The 22,980-nt window shown below is 42.1% G+C and overlaps 2 protein-coding genes across 2 annotated transcripts; both read right to left on the bottom strand.

The window, feature by feature from the left end:
- Positions 1–5,292: 5,292 nt before the first annotated feature.
- Positions 5,293–13,526, bottom strand: LOC140273178 (NLR family CARD domain-containing protein 3-like). Its single transcript, XM_072368692.1, has 9 exons — positions 13,435–13,526; positions 12,571–12,687; positions 11,544–11,622; positions 11,174–11,381; positions 9,091–11,026; positions 8,627–8,800; positions 8,312–8,485; positions 6,366–6,412; positions 5,293–6,239 (listed from the first exon to the last, which is right to left on the bottom strand). The coding sequence occupies exons 1-9, from the start codon at positions 13,524–13,526 to the stop codon at positions 5,698–5,700; spliced, it is 3,369 nt and encodes a 1,122-aa protein (XP_072224793.1). The 3' UTR covers positions 5,293–5,697.
- Positions 13,527–19,634: 6,108 nt separating this feature from the next.
- Positions 19,635–20,846, bottom strand: LOC140273176 (stonustoxin subunit alpha-like). The gene is made up of 2 exons (XM_072368690.1): positions 20,798–20,846; positions 19,635–20,258 (listed from the first exon to the last, which is right to left on the bottom strand). The coding sequence occupies exons 1-2, from the start codon at positions 20,844–20,846 to the stop codon at positions 19,729–19,731; spliced, it is 579 nt and encodes a 192-aa protein (XP_072224791.1). The 3' UTR covers positions 19,635–19,728.
- Between the last annotated feature and the right edge of the window lie 2,134 nt (positions 20,847–22,980).

The raw sequence follows: 22,980 nt of genomic DNA, 5'->3' as shown, positions 1-22,980 counted from the left end.
ACTCAAAGCAATGAATTATTCAATTCGATAAAAGCGCTACAGGTCGATGTTTTCCACATGATTCCACATCCATTCCATATTTTTTTACCATCCTCACCGCTGTCTGAGATTCTCTTTTGTTAATATATTTTGTCACTTGTTTCTTTAGCGTAGAATAAAGTTTTCTGTCTACAGTAGAAGCAGAAAGCACAGCAGCCTTTTTAGCCTCATCCCTTTTAAACATCAAACTCTTTAATTCAGTATCAGTCCAAGGAGCACTTTTGGCTTTAACTGTAAATTTTTTTAACGGGTCATGATTGTTAACAATTTTAATCCAAATATCCATAAATAAATTAAGAGGTATCCACATCATTAACAGTTTATATATCACCCCATTGAATGTTCACTGAGAAAATTCTCCACATTAAACGTTCTATCAGTTCTTTTCATTATAATTTTGGGACAGGCTGTAGATGGCTTTGTTTTCCTGGAAAAAGCAACACAGTCATGATTTCTGAAGCCAACTGGTACAGAAACAGGTGTAGAGCACATATCAGGAATACTACAGTAAATGTGATCAATACATTTTGATGTTAAAGATCCTTTACTGTGAGGAGAAATTCTTGTAGGTTGATGCATTAATTCAGACAAACCACAGGTGTCAGTAATAGATTTAAGCTTATTCTTCAGAGGACAGTTCTCAGACAGCCAGTCAATATTTAAATCTCCCAGCCGGTATAGCTCTCTGTTTTCCTGTCGCTTTGTCCAACATATTATAGCATACATTTAAATAATCTATCCTGGCACTTGCTGTCCAATAATCAATAAGAACAACAATTAATAATCAAATCACAATCCAACAGTTTTTTCTGATAAAGCAAACGAATGTTAACAAAATCAGAACAACAAATCCTTCCTTCTTCCCTTCTTTCAGTGGATTCTTCCTTCCTTTCACTTATCCTCTCTCCATCATTCCTTCCATCCTTTCCCCTTCTTTAATCCCTTCATCTTTCCTTCCTTCTTCACTCATTGCAGATGTTTGAGTTATTTATAATTCAGCTATTTCAAGCAAACAGAAAATATCAGGAAGAAAACAACAGTCACGGTTAGCCTCATGTCACTTTGTGTTATTCAGTCATTAGACTCTCCTCAGCCAGTTGCTACTCTTCATCATCATCATCATCATCATCAGTGGGGGGTGGAGTTCGCCTAAAGAAACCCAGCTGCACACACACACACACACACACACACAGAAACACACACACACAGTTTGAGGTGAATGTTCAAGCTGAAAACTGAGGAAACATTAAATTAGACAAAATTTGAATGGAGTTTGGTGTGAGCCGCTGACACTTGAATTAAACTCTATTTAAAAGCTAAAGATGCTTCAGCTTCTTCTCTTATTTGATCCCAAATCTGGGCTCTGAATTCTCCCTGTAAACTTACTTCATGGCATTCATCACATCTGCTCCACCAAATCTGACGGCCGTCCACATTATTGTTAAAAGCTTCACAACCAGTCGACCAAAACCTGATTCCTCCCTGATCCTGATCTCCTGTCGTCTGAAACAGCAGAGCCGGCTTCGCTGCACTTTGACCCTCAGTTTCTCATATTCAGGTGAAAATAATCTACAGGAAGATGATAGCAAAGCCAGAAAGATCTGCTGTGCCACTGAACTGAATCAAAGTTCTTCTATACCCTTCAGCTTCTTTATTTTCTCGGTTAAATTCACTCTTTTTAATGTAAAAAAGCTCAAATTGGTTATTCTAACATAATGTTCTGTATAAACTACTTTAACTGTTGCATTGTGACTCCCCTGCTGCTTGCTGACGTCATTGTCATCATGTGGACTGTAACAGAGAAACTACGATCATCACTGCCCTCCAGTGGTCACGGTCAGTAACTACAACTCCTCACATACAGTAATACTGATGTTCTCACCAACATTACTCCTCTTACTGCAGGATTCTGGCTCTAATGTTCATCAGTCTGATAATGAGAGAGTCAGCAGAGAGATAACTGACTGATATGAACTGATTAAAGGTTCTTCAGCTTCTTTATTTTCTCGGTTAAATTCACTCTTTTTAATGTAAAAAGCTCTTTCCAACAGCACCCTGATTTTAGATGGTTTTATCATTTATATTCAGCCTGATTTTATATTTTTAAATGAGATGTGGCTGAAATCTGGAGATAATTCTCAGCTTTCTGAACTATACCCTCCAAGTTGTGACAGTTTGAACCAGCCCACAGTATGTGGCAGAGCGGATTTTTACATGTTTTTAACTCTCTGTGACTTCCACAGAAATATTGTAACTTGTGACATTCACACAGCATGATGGGAATCTCAACCCTCCAACATTAAAAGTTCCAACCATGTAGATTTGTCAGCCCGTCACCACGATGAGAACAGCCGCATTCATTCAGCGCATTCTTGGCTGGAAACTTCTTCCAGCGTGTTATTGGACACCGCTTCTTCACAGGATTCGTGGAATCGCGTCAGGACACGCGCGCATTAAAACATTGTTAAAAGATAAAGAAAAGAATGAGACGGATTTTGGTGGGAAATAGTTTGGGCTACAGTGCGATTGTTTAGTTCTCTGTGCGGGTGTTCTCAGCTCTTTGAAATGAATCATAGCGCCCTACGTTGGCTGCAGACAAATCCAAGCAGGTGTTGTGCTGCAAATAATGAGAGACTTAGCAAAACCTCACTGACAGCAGCAGCCATCAAACAATAACTTCAGGGACCTGCAGACTGTTCTTTCCTCTGGACATGGGTGCAATCGGGTATAGTTAGGAGGAGCCAGCTCTCCTACAGCTTCTGTCGGGGAGAACTACTTCGGCACGACACCGGTCGTCCCCTCTCAGGCACCGCGGCGTCGAGTCGCTGAAGGACTGAGAGCCAGTTAGCTCGGGCAGCTTCGCTGACATCGTATCTGTGACGGCAGAGTATGCAGCCAAGTTCTCTATAATCTGCTCAAGTCTGTCACGGTAATCCGACTCAGAAACTGTGTTCAACTCCACATGGGAAGCGAATTCTCACCGGGATTGTGCGACGGTGTCAGAGGGCGCCATGTTGTGTGCAGCTGAGCCCGACAAACGCAGAAGAAGAGCGGTCACTGACGTCACTCTCCTGCGCCGCTTGGGATTCTTTGAAAGAAACTATATTATTATTATTACTTATATTATTCTACGTAAATGTGCAGAAAGCACAGCACACAAAACATTGTACAGATACAGCAGACTCCCGAGCCATCCCACCAAGAACTGTAAATTAAATTGTTTTCAGATATTATCTTTACGGTTGTTAGAAAATTTAATGGAGAAAATAAACTGCCTGAGCTCACTGTGAAAGGCAACAAAAGAAGGTTTTCTCTGAGTAAATTTACATTTAGGAATGTGAAATTTCGCCATCAGTATGATGAGGTTAATAATAAATGTTTTGTTGAATTTTTCTTTATTTTCGTTGAAGTCAAAGAGCCCAAACAGAACATCCCTCTGATGTTCTGAGCTGAGCTGCAAGTAAGAACAGGTGAAGCAGGGCACCGATGTCTAATGCCTCTGGAGACCTTAAATCCAGGAGACATTCCACCCATTAGTTTAACTGAGCTGTTACTTCTGTGATGTAGATTTTCTAGATGTAGACTTTTGACAGCTGAGAAAAAATAGTTGCCAAAGCCAAATTTCTTAAGGGATTGTAAAATGAACGGATGTTGGACTGTATCAAAGGCTTTGTAGGAATCCAGAAACACAATGAACCCATCATCCTCCACCATTTCTGGATAATCCAACATGTCTCGGACGAGCCTCACATTATCTGCAACATGCCTCTTCTTCATAAAGCCTGACTGTGTTTCCATGGTAACAGAGTCCAGCTCTGATCTGAATCTTGTTGCCAATAAGTGAGCTAATATGTTGGAATCGTTCTTTAGTAGCAGGTCGCTCGCCAATTGTCTAAAAGTAGATTTTCCTTTTTCGCTTTGGGAATTAAGAGTGAGAGTAAATGTGTTGGGGGGGGGGGGGGGGGGCATTGGTTATTTCTATATTCTATAAAGACTTTCTGTAAAAAGGGAGTCAGTTCAGCAATGAAAGATTTCTAAAATTCAGCTGTTAGTCCATCAGACCCTGGAGATTTATTGTTTCTGAGCTGATTGATGGCTTGCTGCACTTCTACAGCAGATAAAGGCCTGTCACAGGATACTTTATCTGCTTCACCTGTTGTCTTAACCCACAGGGAATTTAAAAACTATCAGCTGCCGATTGACAACATTTGGAACTGTACAGGTCTTTAGAACAATGAGAACAAAAACCTGCTATTTTACGATGATCTTCAGTAACAGCTCCGTTAATACTGAACCTACTAACATTATTGTTGGCGGCATTAAAGATTAAAGAAGTAATGAGTGTTTTGTTCTCCTTCTTCTCACCATTTGGAGCGAGACCTGATAAAGGCACCCTTTGCTTTCTGGAAATATAAGTCATGGAGTTTGATTTGCAGGAGAAGGAGTTCTTCTGTTTCTTCCTCTGTTGAGGAGTCGGGTTTTTGCTGGATAAGTTAGTTCTGCTCCACACAGGCTTCAACTCTTCTGCTTTTCTCGCTTTGACAGCTTGAGCTCCACACTTTCCTAAAAATGTTCCCAACTCATATTTAAGGAGTTCCCAATTAGTCCCAAAAGAGTTTTCATTGTTTGCTTTGGACCAGTAAAATGAGGTCATATCCCTGATCCTTTTTTAGTTTCACTATTTTGTAGCATAGAGCAGTTAAGTTTCCAGTAACTGGAACAAATGACAGGTGTTAAAGCAGTGAGGACATTAATAGAGATGCATATTAATGTCATGCTTACATCATCCTACATACATTTTAAAGGAACAGGCATATGAAGAATGCAGAACAGAAAAATGTGGAAATAAAATCTTTATAAAATAAAATTTGCTCTGGCTTTTTTCGTATCTTTCAAACTAAAAAGCTGCAATTTGCAAAAATTATACATTTTCATCAATGAAGTAAAGTTTTTAGATAAATAATTGAACGTTTTATCAAAAAGTCTAAAATCATTAAAAAGTCTAAATGTTCAGATAATAAATACAAATTTAATGTAAAAGAGAAAATATCAAAATTATTTTTGAAAACATTTGTTGAAGATTTTAAAAATTCAACATTTCAAACACAAAGTCAAACATTGTGAGACTGAATGTTAAAAATAATTATGTAAAATATCAAAAGTCTGCGATCAGAACTCAATAATTCAGTCTATAATTGCACATCATCAGGATGAACCCTGGCTGCTCACCAACCTTCTGCTCATTGGAGCAGAATCAGAGAAGATCTGTCAGCAGGTTGGAAATTCATCTGGGCTGATTGCAGCTCAGTGATTCCTCTCTGATGTCACAGTTTGTCACATGTGCAGCAAACTAACTGCAGCTGACAGCAACTGAATGGTCTCAGCTGCAGTGAGCTGCAGAGAAACACAACATACTGATATTCAGTGTGAAGCTTTGACTGGAAACACAGAAAAACAACATCCTGGAAGAATGGCAGCTTCCATCTTTAAAGGACTGGAAGAGGAAGAAGTTTCCAAGGAATCATTTAGAAGAGTTTTAACCAGAAACTGACTGAATCCATGAATCTGAAAAGGTGTTTCTGAGTGAAAGAGACAGACATGTACAGACTGAACTATCTGTTCAACAGAGATTCTCTGACAGGAGGAAACTCTTTATGCTCAACACAGAGACACTGAGGAACCAGGAAACCAGAACCCAAACCCAGGAAGCAGAGGTTCTTCAGTGAATGTGGTGTTGAAGGTGTGGAGGTGGATCAGTGTGTCAGAGGAGACTCTGTAGAAGGACAGAGTGCCAGCAGGACGGTCCACATACACTGCTGCTCTGTTAGAGACAGAGGAGGAGATGGATGTTTTTGTGTTATTGTGCCAGACAGAGTAACCAAAACTATCAGAGCGATGATCAGAACAGCAGAACAGACTCCAGGACTGATCGTTCCTTCCAAACAAACAGTCTCTGTATCCTCCTCTCCTGCTGATTCTTCTGTAACTCACTGATATATAAACCTCTCCTCTCCACTCGACCTCCCAGTAACAGCGACCAGTCAGAACATTTCTACACAGCAGCTGAGGCCAGAAATCAAATCTGTCTGGATGATCAGGATATGACTGAACCTCCTTCACACGTGTCACCTTCCTGTTGTTGTCAGACAGTTTCAGGTATCTGTTCACTGTGTTTGTGTCGATGGTGAGTCGACAGGAATCTGATGGAGAGAACAAACACAAGCCAGCTGCAGTTATTGATCTATCATCTGTTCACTTTGATCAGTGAGTGATGTGACAGTGTGAAGATGGCTGGATGTCATGAATCAGATGAAGAACACACTTACACTTCCTCAGACCTGGTGTCAGCCATCGTTCTCCAGCAGGCTCCACCCTGAAAGGAGGAGGGGGGTCAGAGCAGCACCGTCTCTTTCAGCATGCACACATGGACATTACATGGCTCTCACACACACATTGTTCTACACTGAGGAAGATGCTGACTGCTCCTGAGTCCTTCACACAGCCCCACTTGAAAAACACAGAAATATCCCTTTAACTGGATGAATAAAGTCTCTGAATCTGCTGAATATGTTTCCTTACAGGCTGTGCATTAACCAGCAGATGATTGCTGGTATGTATGTTTTCTTTGTGGCCCATTTATCTCAGAAATGACCTGATAAACCTCCATCATTCTGACAGATCCATGCTGTTTTAAGGGGACACCGGCTAATGCTGGCAGACATTTCCTCCTCCTCCTGACAGAGGTTTGCTCCTCCCTTGCTGCTCGTCATCACTTCTAACCAGCTCATGAGCCGGTGAAAGGAAAAGGAGCCGACTGTGTCTGAAGTTATGGAAATAAGTTATGAAAGTACGTGGACAGTATGGGATGTTTCAGAAGTTTCATCTCCACTTCGGATCAGACTTAAATTACACTGAAAACATCTGTACGCACAGTCTGAGGAATATGTGAAGTGTGCAGATTCTCTTTATTTAATGCAGGAACATCTGTATGAGCGGTTTGTGTGTTTGTGTGTGAGATGGACTCTAGACCCACCCGGGGTGGACCTGCCTCTCGCCCTGTGGCTGCTGGGATAGGCTCCAGTTCCTGCCAACATGAACTGAATTAAGCAGGTAGAGAAAATGGATGAATGGATTTATGCATCTGGTCCCTGGACTTTGGATAATTTTGGATGGATCTAAAACTGAATTATTTGGACACTGTAACAGGGAACTTGTTTGGTGTAAACTAAAGGCAATATTTGAGCAGAAGAACTTTAAACCAACAGTAAAGCATGAAGCTGTAAATGTAATGGTTTGGGTCTGAGGCAGGGCCCGGTCAACTCTCCATCACAGAATCCAACATGAATTCTTCACCATTTCAGAGGCTCTTTGAGGAAAATGTGAAACCATCTGTCCAGAAACTGCAGCTGAAGCAGAGGTGGACCATGCTACATGACAATGAGAGAAAACATTCCAGTAAACCCACCAAGAAACTTCTCCAAAGGAATCAGAAACACAGGGTTCTGGAACAGCTCAGTCAAAGCCCAAAGACAAAGAAGATTGGGAAGACAATGACGAGGAAGATTTCTCTGAATCTGAAAATCACATTTACGTCCATTCAGAGTATGACAGTGAGTTTAAAACAGGATGAATTTGATGCTGAACCGATGCCAAAGTGAGCAGGTCAACAGCAGCAGCACCAGTTCATCAGCAGCCAGTCAGCAGAGGCCCATCAGGGCCAGAAATGTGGACGTCATTAAGTGGTGAAACTGCACGGATCACCTGATGCAGCTGGACTGAGAGGTCAAATGTGTGATCTGTAACCATTTCTAATTTAAACCCTGACTGTGTGTTTTTAACTCCTAACTGTGATCATTGGTGAGTGAGAACGAACTAACAAAGTGAACGGACTGTGGACAACATGTCAGGTTGGTCTGAACTCTGACCTGGGAGTCAGCTGACTGACGTTTAACATGAACATCATCACATAGTGAGATGTAAGCTGTATCTCTGGAAGAGGGAAAAGTCAGGAAAACAGTCATTCCACAGTTTTTCACCCTTTATGTAGAAACTGTGATGTTTTTGAGCTGCAGACCAACATAAAGCTGTTAAATGTTCTGTGTAAAGATCTGCTTGAGTGAACAAAGGAAAAAGGCTCCTACATGTAGGTTCATATAAAACTCAGAACCAGCATGAAGCAAAAAGACAGGGCTGAGTGAAGGACAGAGAACATGTTTCCAGCTCTTCCTCCTCCATCAGACATTGTGTGATGCTGCAGCAGACCTCTCCATACCTGAGAGTGTCCAGCCTCCACTGTGGATCCTCCAGTCCAGCTGATAGCTGCTTCACTCCTGAGTCTCCTGGATGGTTGTAGCTCAGGTCCAGCTCTCTCAGATGGGAGGGGTTGGAGGTCAGAGCTGAGATCAGAGAAGCACAGCCTTCCTCTGTGATCAGACAGCCTGACAGGCTGCAGAAAACAACACAAATGGCAGATACTGAGAGAAAAGACACCAACAGCAGACACCATCCTGAACAGGTCAGCTGTTCATCCATGACTGTAAAGCAGAATTAAAATGATCAGCAGTTGAACAGCTGAATGAATCCTGACCTGAGAGCTTCCAGGTTACAGTTTGGACTCTGCAGTCCAACAGACAGCTGCTTCACCCCTGAATCCTGCAGGTTGTTGTTACTCAGGTCCAGTTCTGTCAGACTGGAGGACTGGGAGCTGAGAGCTGAGGACAGAGCTGCACAGCTTCTCTCTGAGAGGTTACAGCCACTCAGTCTGAGGCGGAATAACAGGAAAAGAGTTAAGTTATGTAATTATTAATTATTCACATTAAAGATGGTTAAATTAATAAATAATGATGACATTTATCCTAATTCTATATTATAAAGTGTTGCCACATTCTTGCAGTGTGTTTCTTTCCTCTTTATGTGAACTGATCTGATGTATCTGTTTGCTGTGAATCTGTGTTATCTACAAACTGAAATTATCTGAAAAATAACTCAGTTATTTTCTCTCCTTTTAACAAGTAAACAGAGTATTTAAAACATATTTATCTCTGTACTTACACAGCTTTGTTGGAGGCTTTGACCACTGGCAGCAGCCTCAGAAGAGCCTCCTCTGAAGCAGAGTATTTCTTCAGGTCAAACACATCCAGATGTTTTCCTGATGACAGTAAGATGAAGCCCAGAGCTGACCACTGAGCAGGAGACAGTTTATCTGTGGAGAGACGTCCTGAACTCAGGGCCTGTTGGATCTCCTCCACCAGAGAACGATCATTCAGTTCATTCAGACAGTGGAACAGATTGATGCTTCTCTCTGCAGACAGATTCTCACTGATCTTCTTCTTGATGTAATCAACTGTTTCCTGATGGGTCTGTGAGCTACTTCCTGTCTGTGAGCTACTTCCTGTCTGTGAGCTACTTCCTGTCTGTGTCAGCAGGCCTCGTAGGAGCCTCTGATTGGTCTGCAGGGAAAGACCCAGGAGGAAGCGGAGGAACAGGTCCAGGTGTCCATTTGGACTCTTTAAGGCCTTGTCCACAGAACTCTGATGGAAGAGTCGAAGAGAATCTGCAGATTGATCTTCTGTTGTTTCAGATGTCTGGGAGGATGTTTGTTGTTCTTTCTGCTGATTGACACCAGAGCGAAAACCGAACATATTTATAAAAGACTGCAAAAAAAGAGATGTTTGAGCCCCGATAGGAGCTGATGATGATTGTTGTTCTCCCATCAGATTAACTCCAGAGCTGATGAAGGTCAGATGGACATGAAGAGCAGCCAGAAACTCCTGAACACTCAGATGGATGAAGCAGAACACCTTCTCCTGGTACAGCCCTCTCTCCTCTTTAAAGATCTGTGTGAACACTCCTGAGTACACCGAGGCTGCTGAGATATCGATGCCACACTCTGTCAGGTCTGATTCATAGAAGATCAGGTTTCCTTTCTGCAGCTGCTCAAAAGCCAGTTTTCCCAGAGACTCAATCATCTTCCTGCTCTCTGGACTCCAGTGTGGATCTGTCTCAGCTCCTCCATCATACTTGACCTTCTTCACTTTGGCCTGAACCACCAGGAAGTGGATGTACATCTCAGTCAGGGTCTTGGGCAGCTCTCCTCCCTCTCTGGTTTCCAACACATCCTCCAGAACTGTAGCAGTGATCCAGCAGAAGACTGGGATGTGGCACATGATGTGGAGGCTTCGTGATGTCTGGATGTGGGAGATGATGCTTCTGGCCTGCTTCTTATCTCTGAATCTCTTCCTGAAGTACTCCCCCTTCTGTGGGTCAGTGAACCCTCTGACCTCTGTCACCATGCCAACACAGCCAGGAGGGATCTGATTGGCTGCTGCAGGCCGTGTGGTTATCCAGAGGCGAGCCGAGGGAAGCAGGTTCCCCCTGATGAGGTTTGTCAGCAGCACATCCACTGAGGTGGACTCTGTAGCATCAGTCAGGGGCTCCTTGCTGTGGAAGTCCAGAGGAAGTCGACACTCATCCAGACCGTCAAAGATGAACACAACCTGGAACTGTTCAAACCTGCAGATTCCTGCTGCTTTGGTTTCAGTAAAGAAGTGATGAACAAGTTCCACCAAGCTGAACTTTTTCTCTTTCAGCACATTCAGCTCTCTGAAAGTGAATGGAAACATGAAGTGGATGTCCTGGTTGGCTTTGCCTTCAGCCCAGTCCAGAGTGAACTTCTGTGTTAAGACTGTTTTCCCAATGCCAGCCACTCCCTTTGTCATCACTGCTCTGATTGGTTCGTCTCTTCCAGGTGGGAGTTTAAAGATGTCTTCTTGTCTGATGGATGTTTCTGCTCTGTCTGCTTTCCTGGATGCTGCTTCAATCTGTCTGACCTCATGTTCATCATTGACCTCTCCAGTCCCCCCCTCTGTGATGTAGAGCTCTGTGTAGATCTGATTCAGAAGGGTTGGGTTTCCTGCTTTAGGAATCCCCTCAAACACACACTGGAACTTCTTCTTCAGAGCAGATTTAACTTTACGTCCACAAAGTTCTGAATGAAGACAAGAAATAACATCAGTAAACAGACATTTCCACCCTGTAAAGAATGAGTATTTGAACATGTGTTGTTCTGTGAGCTGAGACATCAGTAAATGTGTCATTTATCCAGCAGGTTAAATCTTTAGAGAAATCCTCTTACTGCTCTGCAGACGCTCAGCCAGCTCCTCCTGCTTCATTCTCCTCAGGAAGTGAACTGTGATCTTCACTAATGCCTCTCTGCTGCTCCTCTGCTCTTCAGCCTCACCCTCCCTCTGACTCTCTAAGCATTCTGGGTAATCTGGACTCAGGACCTTCTGGATCTTCTTCAGCTCCTCCTTCACAAAAGTGAGCATGTCGTCCTCCAGCAGCTGGAACAGAATACTATATGAATGAGCCAATCAGGCTGAAATCATGGAGCCAAACATCAGATCCATGTTGGACACACTGACAATCCGCTGGTCTGCAAAGTGCAGCCTGGAGATGACTGTGAACACAATAGATGGAAAAGTAGCTGTTGTACATGTACAGACCATAAATATGGAGTCCAGCTGTGTCTGATGCTGCTGGGCAGACTGACCACTGGGAACCTCTGAGCTCTGCTGGTCCACTCTGTGGAGGAATGATGAAGAATGAGCTCACATTGTGTCTGTCCACACAGAGACAAACACAAGGTAAAGGTCCATGAAGGGATGTGTGGATGTGAACAGTGAACGCAGCCATAAAGCAGCTGATTAACTCTGAAGCTGCACATCAGCAGCATCTGTGTTCCAGAAGATAAGAGCTCAGTGTGTCTCTAACAGTGGGAGGAAGCTGATGTCAGATGAAGCAGTTTGAGGGTTAGTTAGTTCCTATATACTGAGGTTCAGCTTCATATTATTGATCCATGTGACTCTGTTCATGTGAGACTGTTTGTAAAGCAGCTGACATTGTTCAGAACATTTCTTTTAGAAACAGCTCCTCTATAATAAATATCATTCTTAATATTTTCCTCACTGAAAGAGACCTGTTTTAACATCCATTCTTTCCACTCTGACAGTTTCACATGTGAACATGAAATGATGTGAATAAGAGCTCACATTAAACACAAGTTGGAATAAGAACTGTTCAGACTGACTCTGGAACATTTTACAGTGTTACACCATTTACACTCAGCTCACCTCTGAGACCGTTGGTCTGATTTAAAGTTAATAAGACGATAGTTTGACCTGTCGCTCCTCATGGACACACAGCTGGGTTCAGGTTCAGGTTCAGGTTCAGGTTCAGGTCTCTGAAAGCTGCTGATAGGAAAAAAAACACTTGTTTAACTTAAATTTACATGTTCAGTAAAATTCAGTTTGGATTAAAAAGTAAAAATGTGACAGAAAATGATTTATTTTGAATAAATCAACAGAAAACTTCACTTTGTTTTAATAAAGAGCAGAAAGACTAAAGCAAACATCACATTACACACATGATGCAGCTGATTAATCTCATCAGAGACATCAAGAACTGATCCAAGTCTGAAATAATTCATCTGAACCATGATGCAGCCTCCACTGAATACTGACAGCTACTCACTGTTTGTCTGATGGAACATCATGTTGGAAATTAATAATATCTGCCTTGGACCTGTTGCTCTTAAAGGACACACAGCTGGGTTCAGGTCCAGGTTCAGCTGCAGATCCAGCTTGGTTCCTGTGAATAAAGGTGGTTTGGTGATGTGAGCGCTGAGCTCTGACATGGAGAAGAGTCATGGACAGTTAGAGATGGTGGTCTCACCTCTGAGCTTTGCTCTGGCTCTCATGTTCCCCACACAGAGTGGTTTTAGTGTCCTCACACTGATCCATGCTGCTGGATTCACATCAGCTCACACACACTTTCTACCTTCATCTGCAGAGGAAACACAGATCATTCACCATGATGAAGGATTCTTTAGTTTAGTTTTCAGAGGACTTTTTAACAGCAAATACAAACAGAGACAGATGTTAGATCTTAGCTGTGTGAGGCTTTAATAAAGCTGATCAAAAGTCTAAATACTGAGAAAAAGGAGCTGAAATTAGATCAAATGAAACATTTGAAAACAGGAAACAGGTCAACAGCAGAAACTAAAGGATGATGTTAAAGAATTATTTTAGTCTGAATGTAAAGTCTGACTGAAGCACAATGAACTCTGAACATCCTCCTCATCATCAGACTAAACAAGTTAAATATATGCTGCATCACAGCTTCATCACTGACATTCAGCTCATTTTATTCTGAAAGAAGAAGACTCTCCACTCGACAGACTCAGATTGGTGTAAAAAGACCTACAGATATTTAATAATAACAATAATTAATTAACTAAAACTGGCTACATGAAATAACGCTGTTGACTTAATTAGTTAAAGAGCAGTCAGCTAATACCTCCCAATGCCAAAGAATCTTGTAATTTCATCAACTTACCAGAGAAAATACTTTAGAAACACCAAAAATAAACAGCGTTCAATGGTGGAACTGCTGCGGTTTGGAACTATGTGCAGCTCCATGATCCACATGACTTCTGCATTACTTTCTTTCTGTAGAAGTCTGAGGGAGTGTCGCCTCTCTGCTTTTACAGCACTGTTCAGGGCTGCATGAACCATGTGACGGTGTGTTGGTTAGTTGTGAGAATGCTGATTAAGCATTCTCACTACAGTGTTCCTGTTTTTTTTCTCCATATTCCCAGTTCTTCTGTCACTTAACTACTCCTGTATACTTTCACTGATTTCAACAAATTTGGTCTCAAAACGTTCAGCAGGTACAGGAGATGGCTGCTGTGACTTTTGGTATTTCTAGCTTTTATACTTTTCAAAATATTAAACTTTTATATGAATTTTCCCGTCTTTTAAATGAGTTGGAAACGCTTCAAACCCTTCATCCTCTTTTCAACCCATACTTCTGCATACTTCCAGTTAGAGACACCATTCAAACTTTAAACGGGTCACAAGACATTCAGCTATTACCAAGATCTTAGATCTTAGTATGCACTCTCTTCACAATGTACATATATTTATAATAGATATTTATTCCTAGAAGATTTCCACTGCACTTTCTGTAAATAATTCTGTATTTTGCCCTTCTGGTTAGATGCTAACTGCATTTCTTTGGCTCTGTACCTGTACTCTGCACAATGACAATAAAGTTGAATCTAATCTGATCTAAGTCCCACAGTCAGATAAACTAAACGCTGTCAGAGGTCATAGGTCGCCTTTATTCCTGTGTTATCTCTGGAGGAAGCAGAATCTCATTTATTACATGTGATACTCGCCTGCTGGGGGAGGACAAGGCGTCTGTAAAATGGAAAACTGTAAAATACCTGTTACGGTGTTTTTTTTCACAGGAAGCTGCTCTTTCTGACTTTAAAGCTGGAGACGACACTTTGATTCCAGAAATAAAACATGAAGCAGTTTGTTTGAGAAGGAAACAAACAGAAACATCAGCTGATCATCATGCTGATTGATTCCAGTTCATCAATAACCTGATCATCATGTAGATTTGTCTTCAAACACAAAGTGATCAAAGTTTGTTCTGAAATAAGAAGCGAACATGTTCTCCAACATTACAGAGCAGAAACAAACAGGAAACTCACAGATTGTTCAGAGCTGCAGAAGAAGAAGACTCTCCACTCGACAGACTGAGACACAGGTGAGCTGCTTCCTGGAACCAGTCAGAGCAGAGTCCACCTGTGATGGAGGCGGGACAGATAGAAGCTGTCTGACCAGTGGAGTTCATGTTAAAACACGCCTCCAAGCTCCTGAACATCAAACTCTGAACTTTGTTCTGCAGTTCTCTCTGAGATTCAGCCTCTAACTTCCCCTCATGAACATGTCTCTGCTTCCTGTAGGGCTGTCTCTGCATCAGAACAGGTGTGTTCAGGTGTGACTGATGTTCACCAGCTCAGGATCAACAGTGAAATGAACTCTGGGTGAACAGACCACTCATCCTGGCAGTCAGGGAGCAGAGGATGGGCTGAACTGGATCCAGGGTTGGCTTTGAGTCAGGCTTTAATCTCAGTCGATATTTTGCTCTGATTTTCCTGCTGATGACCAGTTTTGATCTCAGTAGAATAAAAAAAGATGGATTTTAAGTCTAAGACAAAGGTGTTTTTAGCAAACTGGGTGGAACATTTCCCCAGAGTTTTAGGTGTGTTTGACTGCTGCTTTTGTCCTGCGTCAAAGCTTCAAACTAAAGGTGTATTTCTCTGTTTCTCCCAGCAGAAGCAGGATTTAAACATTAAACAGCAGCACAGTGAGCCTCAGAGCTTCATCATCAACACTTCAGCCACAACAAGCTTTGAGTGTTTCACTGCTGTCTTTCTGAATATTTCATGCTGTTGCCTCAAACAGCCCAAATGTAGTGTGGTGTGGACAGAATTTATGCTCTTATGCTGCTGACTGTAGAGAAAGACTTTCCTGCTCTTTTATTCTGAAATGTTCCCTTCAAAGACTCAGAAGTGTCTCCACAGTGATGCCTGCAGGATGAGCTGAGAAAGCCTGAAGCTGCTGATGCGGTTCAGCTCTTCCTTGACCCCCTGTGATCTAATTGTGTTTCCATCAGCTGGTTTGGGCTGAATAAAGTAGTGTGTGCTGCGGCCAGCAGGGGGCGCTAAAGGCTGCTGTCCAAATAAACAGAGTATCGGTGGCTCACTGGAAACTAAACCTGAAGGAAGAAAACACAAGAAAAAGCAGAGAAACATGGAGAGAGATCTGCAGGAATCCTTTAAACTGCTGGGACTCTTCTTTTATATCAGTGCTGCTCATGTTTATTGCCTCAAACAGCTGATTGATCATGTGATCAGTCATGTGGGGAAGGTGTTTAGGAATGATTCACAAAAGCTAAAGGAAACAAAACTTTCCTGTAATTTTCTGTTTGGTTTTCAGATGTTTGGTGGTTCAGACGGTGGATAAAGAGCAGAAATAATGAAAATCTGGGCCCTCTGAGGGCCGAAGCTCAGACAGTAAATGTTCAGGAGGGCAGGAGTCGATCAGGACACCCGCCTCCCCTCCCAGAGGAGATTCATGTTGAAATAACACAGAAACAAGTGATTTATCCAGAAAAAGCTACTGAAGTGTTTCACTTGGATTTGGTTTTTAATATGTTCTTAAAGGGTGGATAAAACCAACAAAGACAAACATTCAGAAGCACAGCTGCTGGCCTCTGCAGGCAGATAGACTTTACAGGCCATAACCAGCAGAGAACACATCCCACAGCAGCCACCTTTGATAGCCTGAGGAGTCAATAATTCATCTATCTGAGCAGCTCACAGTGACTCCATAAAACTGAGCCCATCATGGAGACTTCAGGAATGGGTGTGGCTAAATCCCACAGTCAGAGAAACTGAACAGAGGTCATAGGTCGCCTTTATTCCTGTGTTATCTCTGGTGTAGGTTCCTAAATAATGAAGCCATGAGCTGGACGCTCTCAGCCTCGTTATCCACCTCACACTCAAAGGAAAAACTCCACAGGATCCTCTCCTTAGTTTCCTTCATTTACTTATAAAATAAAGCAAGATGCAACAGTCCAGCATGACCATCCACAAAAATGAGAAATACAAATAAAAAGAGTGAGGTCAAAAAACTGTGTGGCTCCACTCAGGGCCGTAAGCAGAATAAATACTGAGGTCATGAGTCACAACTCCTAAAAAGGATAAAGAATAAAGAATACCGAGGACACGACCTCTGAGGCCTCAATGGTAGTTACAGCCTTGGCTCCACTCCATGATGCCTGACGTGACTAAATCACAGTGTCACACACTGCTTGTTCACAGATCAAAGCTTCTGCCAGGTCTGAAGTCTCTTTCAGAGCTGAGATATAACTACTGAGCAAAAAACACCAAAGACGTGCACAGATTGTCTACAGGATGCAAGCCAGGTTTCTATTTGTCAAACACAGAGCATTTGGTTTACTGACTCCATGAGACTTTCTGCTGTTAGCTGGGGATGGAGCTAACTAACTGTTACTACCAGCAGTGATGAAGAAGGACTTTTTGGAAGAACTTGCTTCTATCCATTCTTCATCCATCCGTTCTTCTCCTGATGCTGTTCTGTTGGGCTCTGAGTGCTTCAAAGGTACAGCGCTGCAGGTACCGACTGCAAGCAAAGTCACAGGGAAACGTGGACAGGATGTTCAGTGATGTGGGAGTTCTCCATATGAACAGGTGGAATGGGCTGGATAACGAGGCCCTGAAGGGGCTCTCTCTACCTTACGCTATGAAGTGAGGGGAAACTGACAGATTTATCATCATATTCAAGGGAATAATGACAAGTTATATTATTATTACTCATATTCTGGCCATTTTATATTGAATATGTCGGCATTTTTTTATTCAAAAAATATGATTATAATTAATTTTATTTAAAAAATAATATTTTAGGGGGGCTTCAGCCTAATGACGCCACTGTTAATAAGTAGTTTTATTGCACTGCCATATTTATACAACTTTTAAATCTTGGGACACTCTGTAGATAAAGTTCTATATTTTTAATCTATATTTTCAGCTGTTCTGTCATTATTTATTCTAACATAATGTTTTGTATAAACTACTTTAACTGTTGCATTGTGACTCCCCTGCTGCTTGCTGACGTCATTGTCATCATGTGGACTGTAACAGAGAAACTACGATCATCACTGCCCTCCAGTGGTCACGGTCAGTAACTACAACTCCTCAAATACAGTAATACTGATGTTCTCACCAACATTACTCCTCTTACTGCAGGATTCTGGCTCTAATGTTCATCAGTCTGATAATGAGAGAGTCAGCAGAGAGATAACTGACTGATATGAACTGATTAAAGGTTCTTCAGCTTCTTTATTTTCTCGGTTAAATTCACTCTTTTTAATGTAAAAAAAGCTCTTTCCAACAGCACTTTGATTTCAGATGGTTTTATCATTTATATTCAGCCTGATTTTATATTTTTAAATGAGATGTGGCTGAAATCTGGAGATAATTCTCAGCTTTCTGAACTATACCCTCCAAGTTGTGACAGTTTGAACCAGCCCACAGTATGTGGCAGAGCGGATTTTTACATGTTTTTAACTCTCTGTGACTTCTACAGAAATATTGTAACTTGTGACATTCACACAGCATGATGGGAATCTCAACCCTCCAACATTAAGAGAGGGTTGAGAGCATTGGTTATTTCTATATTCTATAAAGACTTTCTGTAAAAAGGGAGTCAGTTCAGCAATGAAAGATTTCTAAAATTCAGCTGTTAGTCCATCAGACCCTGGAGATTTATTGTTTCTGAGCTGATTGATGGCTTGCTGCACTTCTACAGCAGATAAAGGCCTGTCACAGGATACTTTATCTGCTTCACCTGTTGTCTTAACCGACAGGGAATTTAAAAACTATCAGCTGCCGATTGACAACATTTGGAACTGTACAGGTCTTTAGAAAAATGAGAACAAAAACCTGCTATTTTACGATGATCTTCAGTAACAGCTCCGTTAATACTGAACCTACTAACATTATTGTTGGCGGCATTAAAGATTAAAGAAGTAATGAGTGTTTTGTTCTCCTTCTTCTCACCATTTGGAGCGAGACCTGATAAAGGCACCATTTGCTTTCTGGAAATATAAGTCAAGGAGTTTGATTTGCAGGAGAAGGAGTTCTTCTGTTTCTTCCTCTGTTGAGGAGTCGGGTTTTTGCTGGATAAGTTAGTTCTGCTCCACACAGGCTTCAACTCTTCTGCTTTTCTCGCTTTGACAGCTTGAGCTCCACACTTTCCTAAAAATGTTCCCAACTCATATTTAAGGAGTTCCCAATTAGTCCCAAAAGAGTTTTCATTGTTTGCTTTGGACCAGTAAAATGAGATCATATCCCTCATAATTTTTTAGTTTCACTATTTTGTAGCATAGAGCAGTTAAGTTTCCAGTAACTGGAACAAATGACAGGTGTTAAAGCAGTGAGGACATTAATAGAGATGCATATTAATGTCATGCTTACATCATCCTTTTTACAGTTTGTAAAAATGATACATTTTCATCGATGAAGTAAAGTTTTTAGATAAATAATTAAACGTTTTATCAAAAAGTCTAAAATCATTAAAAAGTCTAAATGTTCAGATACTAAAAACAAATTTAATGTAAAAGAGAAAATATCAAAATGATTTTTGAAAACATTTGTTGAAGATTTTAAAAATTCAACATTTCAAACACAAAGTCAAACATTGTGAGACTGAATGTTAAAAATAATGATGTAAAATTATGTAAAATATCAAAAGTCTGCGATCAGAACTCAATAATTCAGTCTATAATTGCACATCATCAGGATGAACCCTGGCTGCTCACCAATCTTCTGCTCATTGGAGCAGAACCAGAGAAGATCTGTCAGCAGGTTGGAAATTCATCTGGGCTGATTGCAGCTCAGTGATTCCTCTCTGATGTCACAGTTTGTCACATGTGCAGCAAACTAACTGCAGCTGACAGCAACTGAATGGTCTCAGCTGCAGTGAGCTGCAGAGAAACACAACATACTGATATTCAGTGTGAAGCTTTGACTGGAAACACAGAAAAACAACATCCTGGAAGAATGGCAGCTTCCATCTTTAAAGGACTGGAAGACGAAGAAGTTTCCAAGGAATCATTCAGAAGAGTTTCAACCAAAAACTGACTGAATCCATGAATCTGAAAAGGTGTTTCTGAGTGAAAGAGACAGACATGTACAGACTGAACTATCTGTTCAACAGTGATTCTCTGACAGGAGGAAACTCTTTGTGCTCAACACAGAGACACTGAGGAACCATGTGACCAGAACCAGAACCCAAACCCAGGAAGCAGAGGTTCTTCAGTGAATGTGGTGTTGAAGGTGTGGAGGTGGATCAGTGTGTCAGAGGAGACTCTGTAGAAGGACAGAGTGCCAGCAGGACGGTCCACATACACTGCTACTCTGTTAGAGACAGAGGAGAAGGGGATGGATGTTTCTCTGTTATTGTGACAGACAGAGTAACCAGAACCATCACAGCAGCTCAGACTCCAGGACTGATCGTTGTATCCAAACACACAGTCTCCTCCTCTCCTGCTGATTCTTCTGTAACTCACTGATATATAAACTGTTCCTCTCCACTCGACCTCCCAGAAACAGCGACCAGTCAGAACATTTCTACACAGCAGCTGAGACCAGCCATAAAATCTGTCTGGATGATCAGGATAGGACTGAACCTCCTTCACATGTGTCACCTTCCTGTTGTTGTCAGACAGTTTCAGTTCTGTGTTCACTGTGTTTGTGTCGATGGTGAGTCGACAGGAATCTGATGGAGAGAACAAACACAATCCAGCTGCAGTTATTGATCTATCATCTGTTCACTTTGATCAGTGAGTGATGTGACAGTGTGAAGATGGCTGGATGTCATGAATCAGATGAAGAACACACTTACACTTCCTCAGACCTGGTGTCAGCCATCGTTCTCCAGCAGGCTCCACCCTGAAAGGAGGAGGGGGGTCAGAGCAGCACCGTCTCTTTCAGCATGCACACATGGACATTACATGGCTCTCAAACACACATTGTTCTACACTGAGGAAGATGCTGACTGCTCACGAGTCCTTCACACAGCCCCACTTGAAAAACACAGAAATATCCCTTTAACTGGATGAATAAAGTCTCTGAATCTGCGGAATATGTTTCCTTACAGGCTGTGCATTAACCAGCAGATGATTGCTGCTATGTATGTTTTCTTTGTGGCCCATTTATCTCAGAAATGACCTGATAAACCTCCATCATTCTGACAGATCCACACTGTTTTAAGGGGACACCGGCTAATGCTGGCAGACATTTCCTCCTCCTCCTGACAGAGGTTTGCTCCTCCCTCGCTGCTCCTCATCACTTCTAACCAGCTCATGAGCCGGTGAAAGGAAAAGGAGCCGACTGTGTCTGAAGTTATGGAAATAGGTTATGAAAGTACGTGGACAGTATGGGATGTTTCAGAAGTTTCATCTCCACTTCGGATCAGACTTAAATTACACTGAAAACATCTGTATGCATGGTCTGAGGAATGTGTGAAGTGTGCAGATTCTCTTTATTTAATGCAGGAACATCTGTATGAGTGGTTTGTGTGTTTGTGTGTGAGATGGACTCTAGACCCACCCAGGGTGGATCTGCCTCTCACCCTGTGGCTGCTGGGATAGGCTCCAGTTCCTGCCACCATGAACTAAATTAAGCAGGTAGAGAAAATGGATGAATGGATTTATGCATCTGGTCCCTGGACTTTGGATCATTTTGGATGGATCTAAAACTGAATTATTTGGACACTGTAACAGGGAACTTGTTTGGTGTAAACTAAAGGCAATATTTGAGCAGAAGAACTTTAAACCAACAGTGAAGCCTGAAGCTGTAAATGTAATGGTTTGGGTCTGAGGCAGGGCCCGGTCAACTCTCCATCACAGAATCCAACATGAATTCTTCACCATTTCAGAGGCTGTTTGAGGAAAATGTGAGACCATCTGTCCAGAAACTGAAGCTGAAGCAGAGGTGGACCATGCTACATGACAATGAGAGAAAACATTCCAGTAAATCCACCAAGAAACTTCTCCAAAGGAAACAGAAACACAGGGTTCTGGAACAGCTCAGTCAAAGCCCAAAGAGAAAGAAGATTGGGAAGACAATGACGAGGAAGATTTCTCTGAATCTGAAAATCACATTTACGTCCATTCAGAGTATGACAGTGAGTTTAAAACAGGATGAATTTGATGTTGAACCGATGCCAAAGTGAGCAGGTCAACAGCAGCAGCACCAGTTCATCAGCAGCCAGTCAGCAGAGGCCCATCAGGGCCAGAAATGTGGACGTCATTAAGTGGTGAAACTGCACGGATCACCTGATGCAGCTGGACTGAGAGGTCAAATGTGTGATCTGTAACCATTTCTAATTTAAAACCCTGACTGTGTGTTTTTAACTCCTAACTGTGATCATTGGTGAGTGAGAACGAACTAACAAAGTGAACGGACTGTGGACAACATGTCAGGTTGGTCTGAACTCTGACCTGGGAGTCAGCTGACTGACGTTTAACATGAACATCATCACATAGTGAGATGTAAGCTGTATCTCTGTAAGAGGGAAAAGTCAGGAAAACAGTCATTCCACAGTTTTTCACCCTTTATGTAGAAAATGTGATGTTTTTGAGCTGCAGACCAACATAAAGCTGTTAAATGTTCTGTGTAAAGATCTGCTTGAGTGAACAAAGGAAAAAGGCTCCTACATGTAGGTTCATATAAAACTCAGAACCAGCATGAAGCAAAAAGACAGGGCTGAGTGAAGGACAGAGAACATGTTTCCAGCTCTTCCTCCTCCATCAGACATTGTGTGATGCTGCAGCAGACCTCTCCATACCTGAGAGTGTCCAGCCTCCACTGTGGATCCTCCAGTCCAGCTGGTAGCTGCTTCACTCCTGAGTCTCCTGGATGGTTGTAGCTCAGGTCCAGCTCTCTCAGATGGGAGGGGTTGGAGGTCAGAGCTGAGATCAGAGAAGCACAGCCTTCCTCTGTGATCAGACAGCCTGACAGGCTGCAGAAAACAACACAAATGGCAGATACTGAGAGAAAAGACACCAACAGCAGACACCATCCTGAACAGGTCAGCTGTTCATCCATGACTGTAAAGCAGAATTATAATGATCAGGAGTTGAACAGCTGAATGAATCCTGACCTGAGAGCTTCCAGGTTACAGTTTGGACTCTGCAGTCCAACAGACAGCTGCTTCACCCCTGAATCCTGCAGGTTGTTGTTACTCAGGTCCAGTTCTGTCAGACTGGAGGACTGGGAGCTGAGAGCTGAGGACAGAGCTGCACAGCTTCTCTCTGAGAGGTTACAGCCACTCAGTCTGAGGAGGAATAACAGGAAAAGAGTTAAGTTATGTAATTATTAATTATTCACATTAAAGATAGTTGAATTAATCAATAATGATGACATTTATCCTAATTCTATATTATAAAGTGTTGCCACATTCTTGCAGCGTGTTTCTTTCCTCTTTATGTAAACTG

This window comes from Leuresthes tenuis, unplaced genomic scaffold (assembly GCF_036924035.1).
Source record: "Leuresthes tenuis unplaced genomic scaffold, fLeuTen1.0.hap1 SCAF_17, whole genome shotgun sequence".
NCBI lineage: Eukaryota > Metazoa > Chordata > Actinopteri > Atheriniformes > Atherinopsidae > Leuresthes > Leuresthes tenuis.
This window is presented reverse-complemented; position numbering and strand designations above follow the sequence as displayed.

Excerpts from the sequence above, each read along its gene's own strand:
- LOC140273178 (XM_072368692.1), bottom strand. The coding sequence starts at position 13,526 with ATGTGGATCATGGAGCTGCACATAGTTCCAAACCGCAGCAGTTCCACC. Across the intron at positions 12,688-13,434 it reads TTTCTAAAGTATTTTCTCTG|GAACCAAGCTGGATCTGCAG; the intron begins GTAAGTTGATGA and ends CTTTATTCACAG. Across the intron at positions 11,382-11,543 it reads AGCTGGACTCCATATTTATG|CTGCTGGAGGACGACATGCT; the intron begins GTCTGTACATGT and ends ATTCTGTTCCAG.
- LOC140273176 (XM_072368690.1), bottom strand. The coding sequence starts at position 20,846 with ATGAGCTGGTTAGAAGTGATGAGGAGCAGCGAGGGAGGAGCAAACCTC. Across the intron at positions 20,259-20,797 it reads CGAGGGAGGAGCAAACCTCT|ATTCCTGTCGACTCACCATC; the intron begins GTCAGGAGGAGG and ends TCTCTCCATCAG.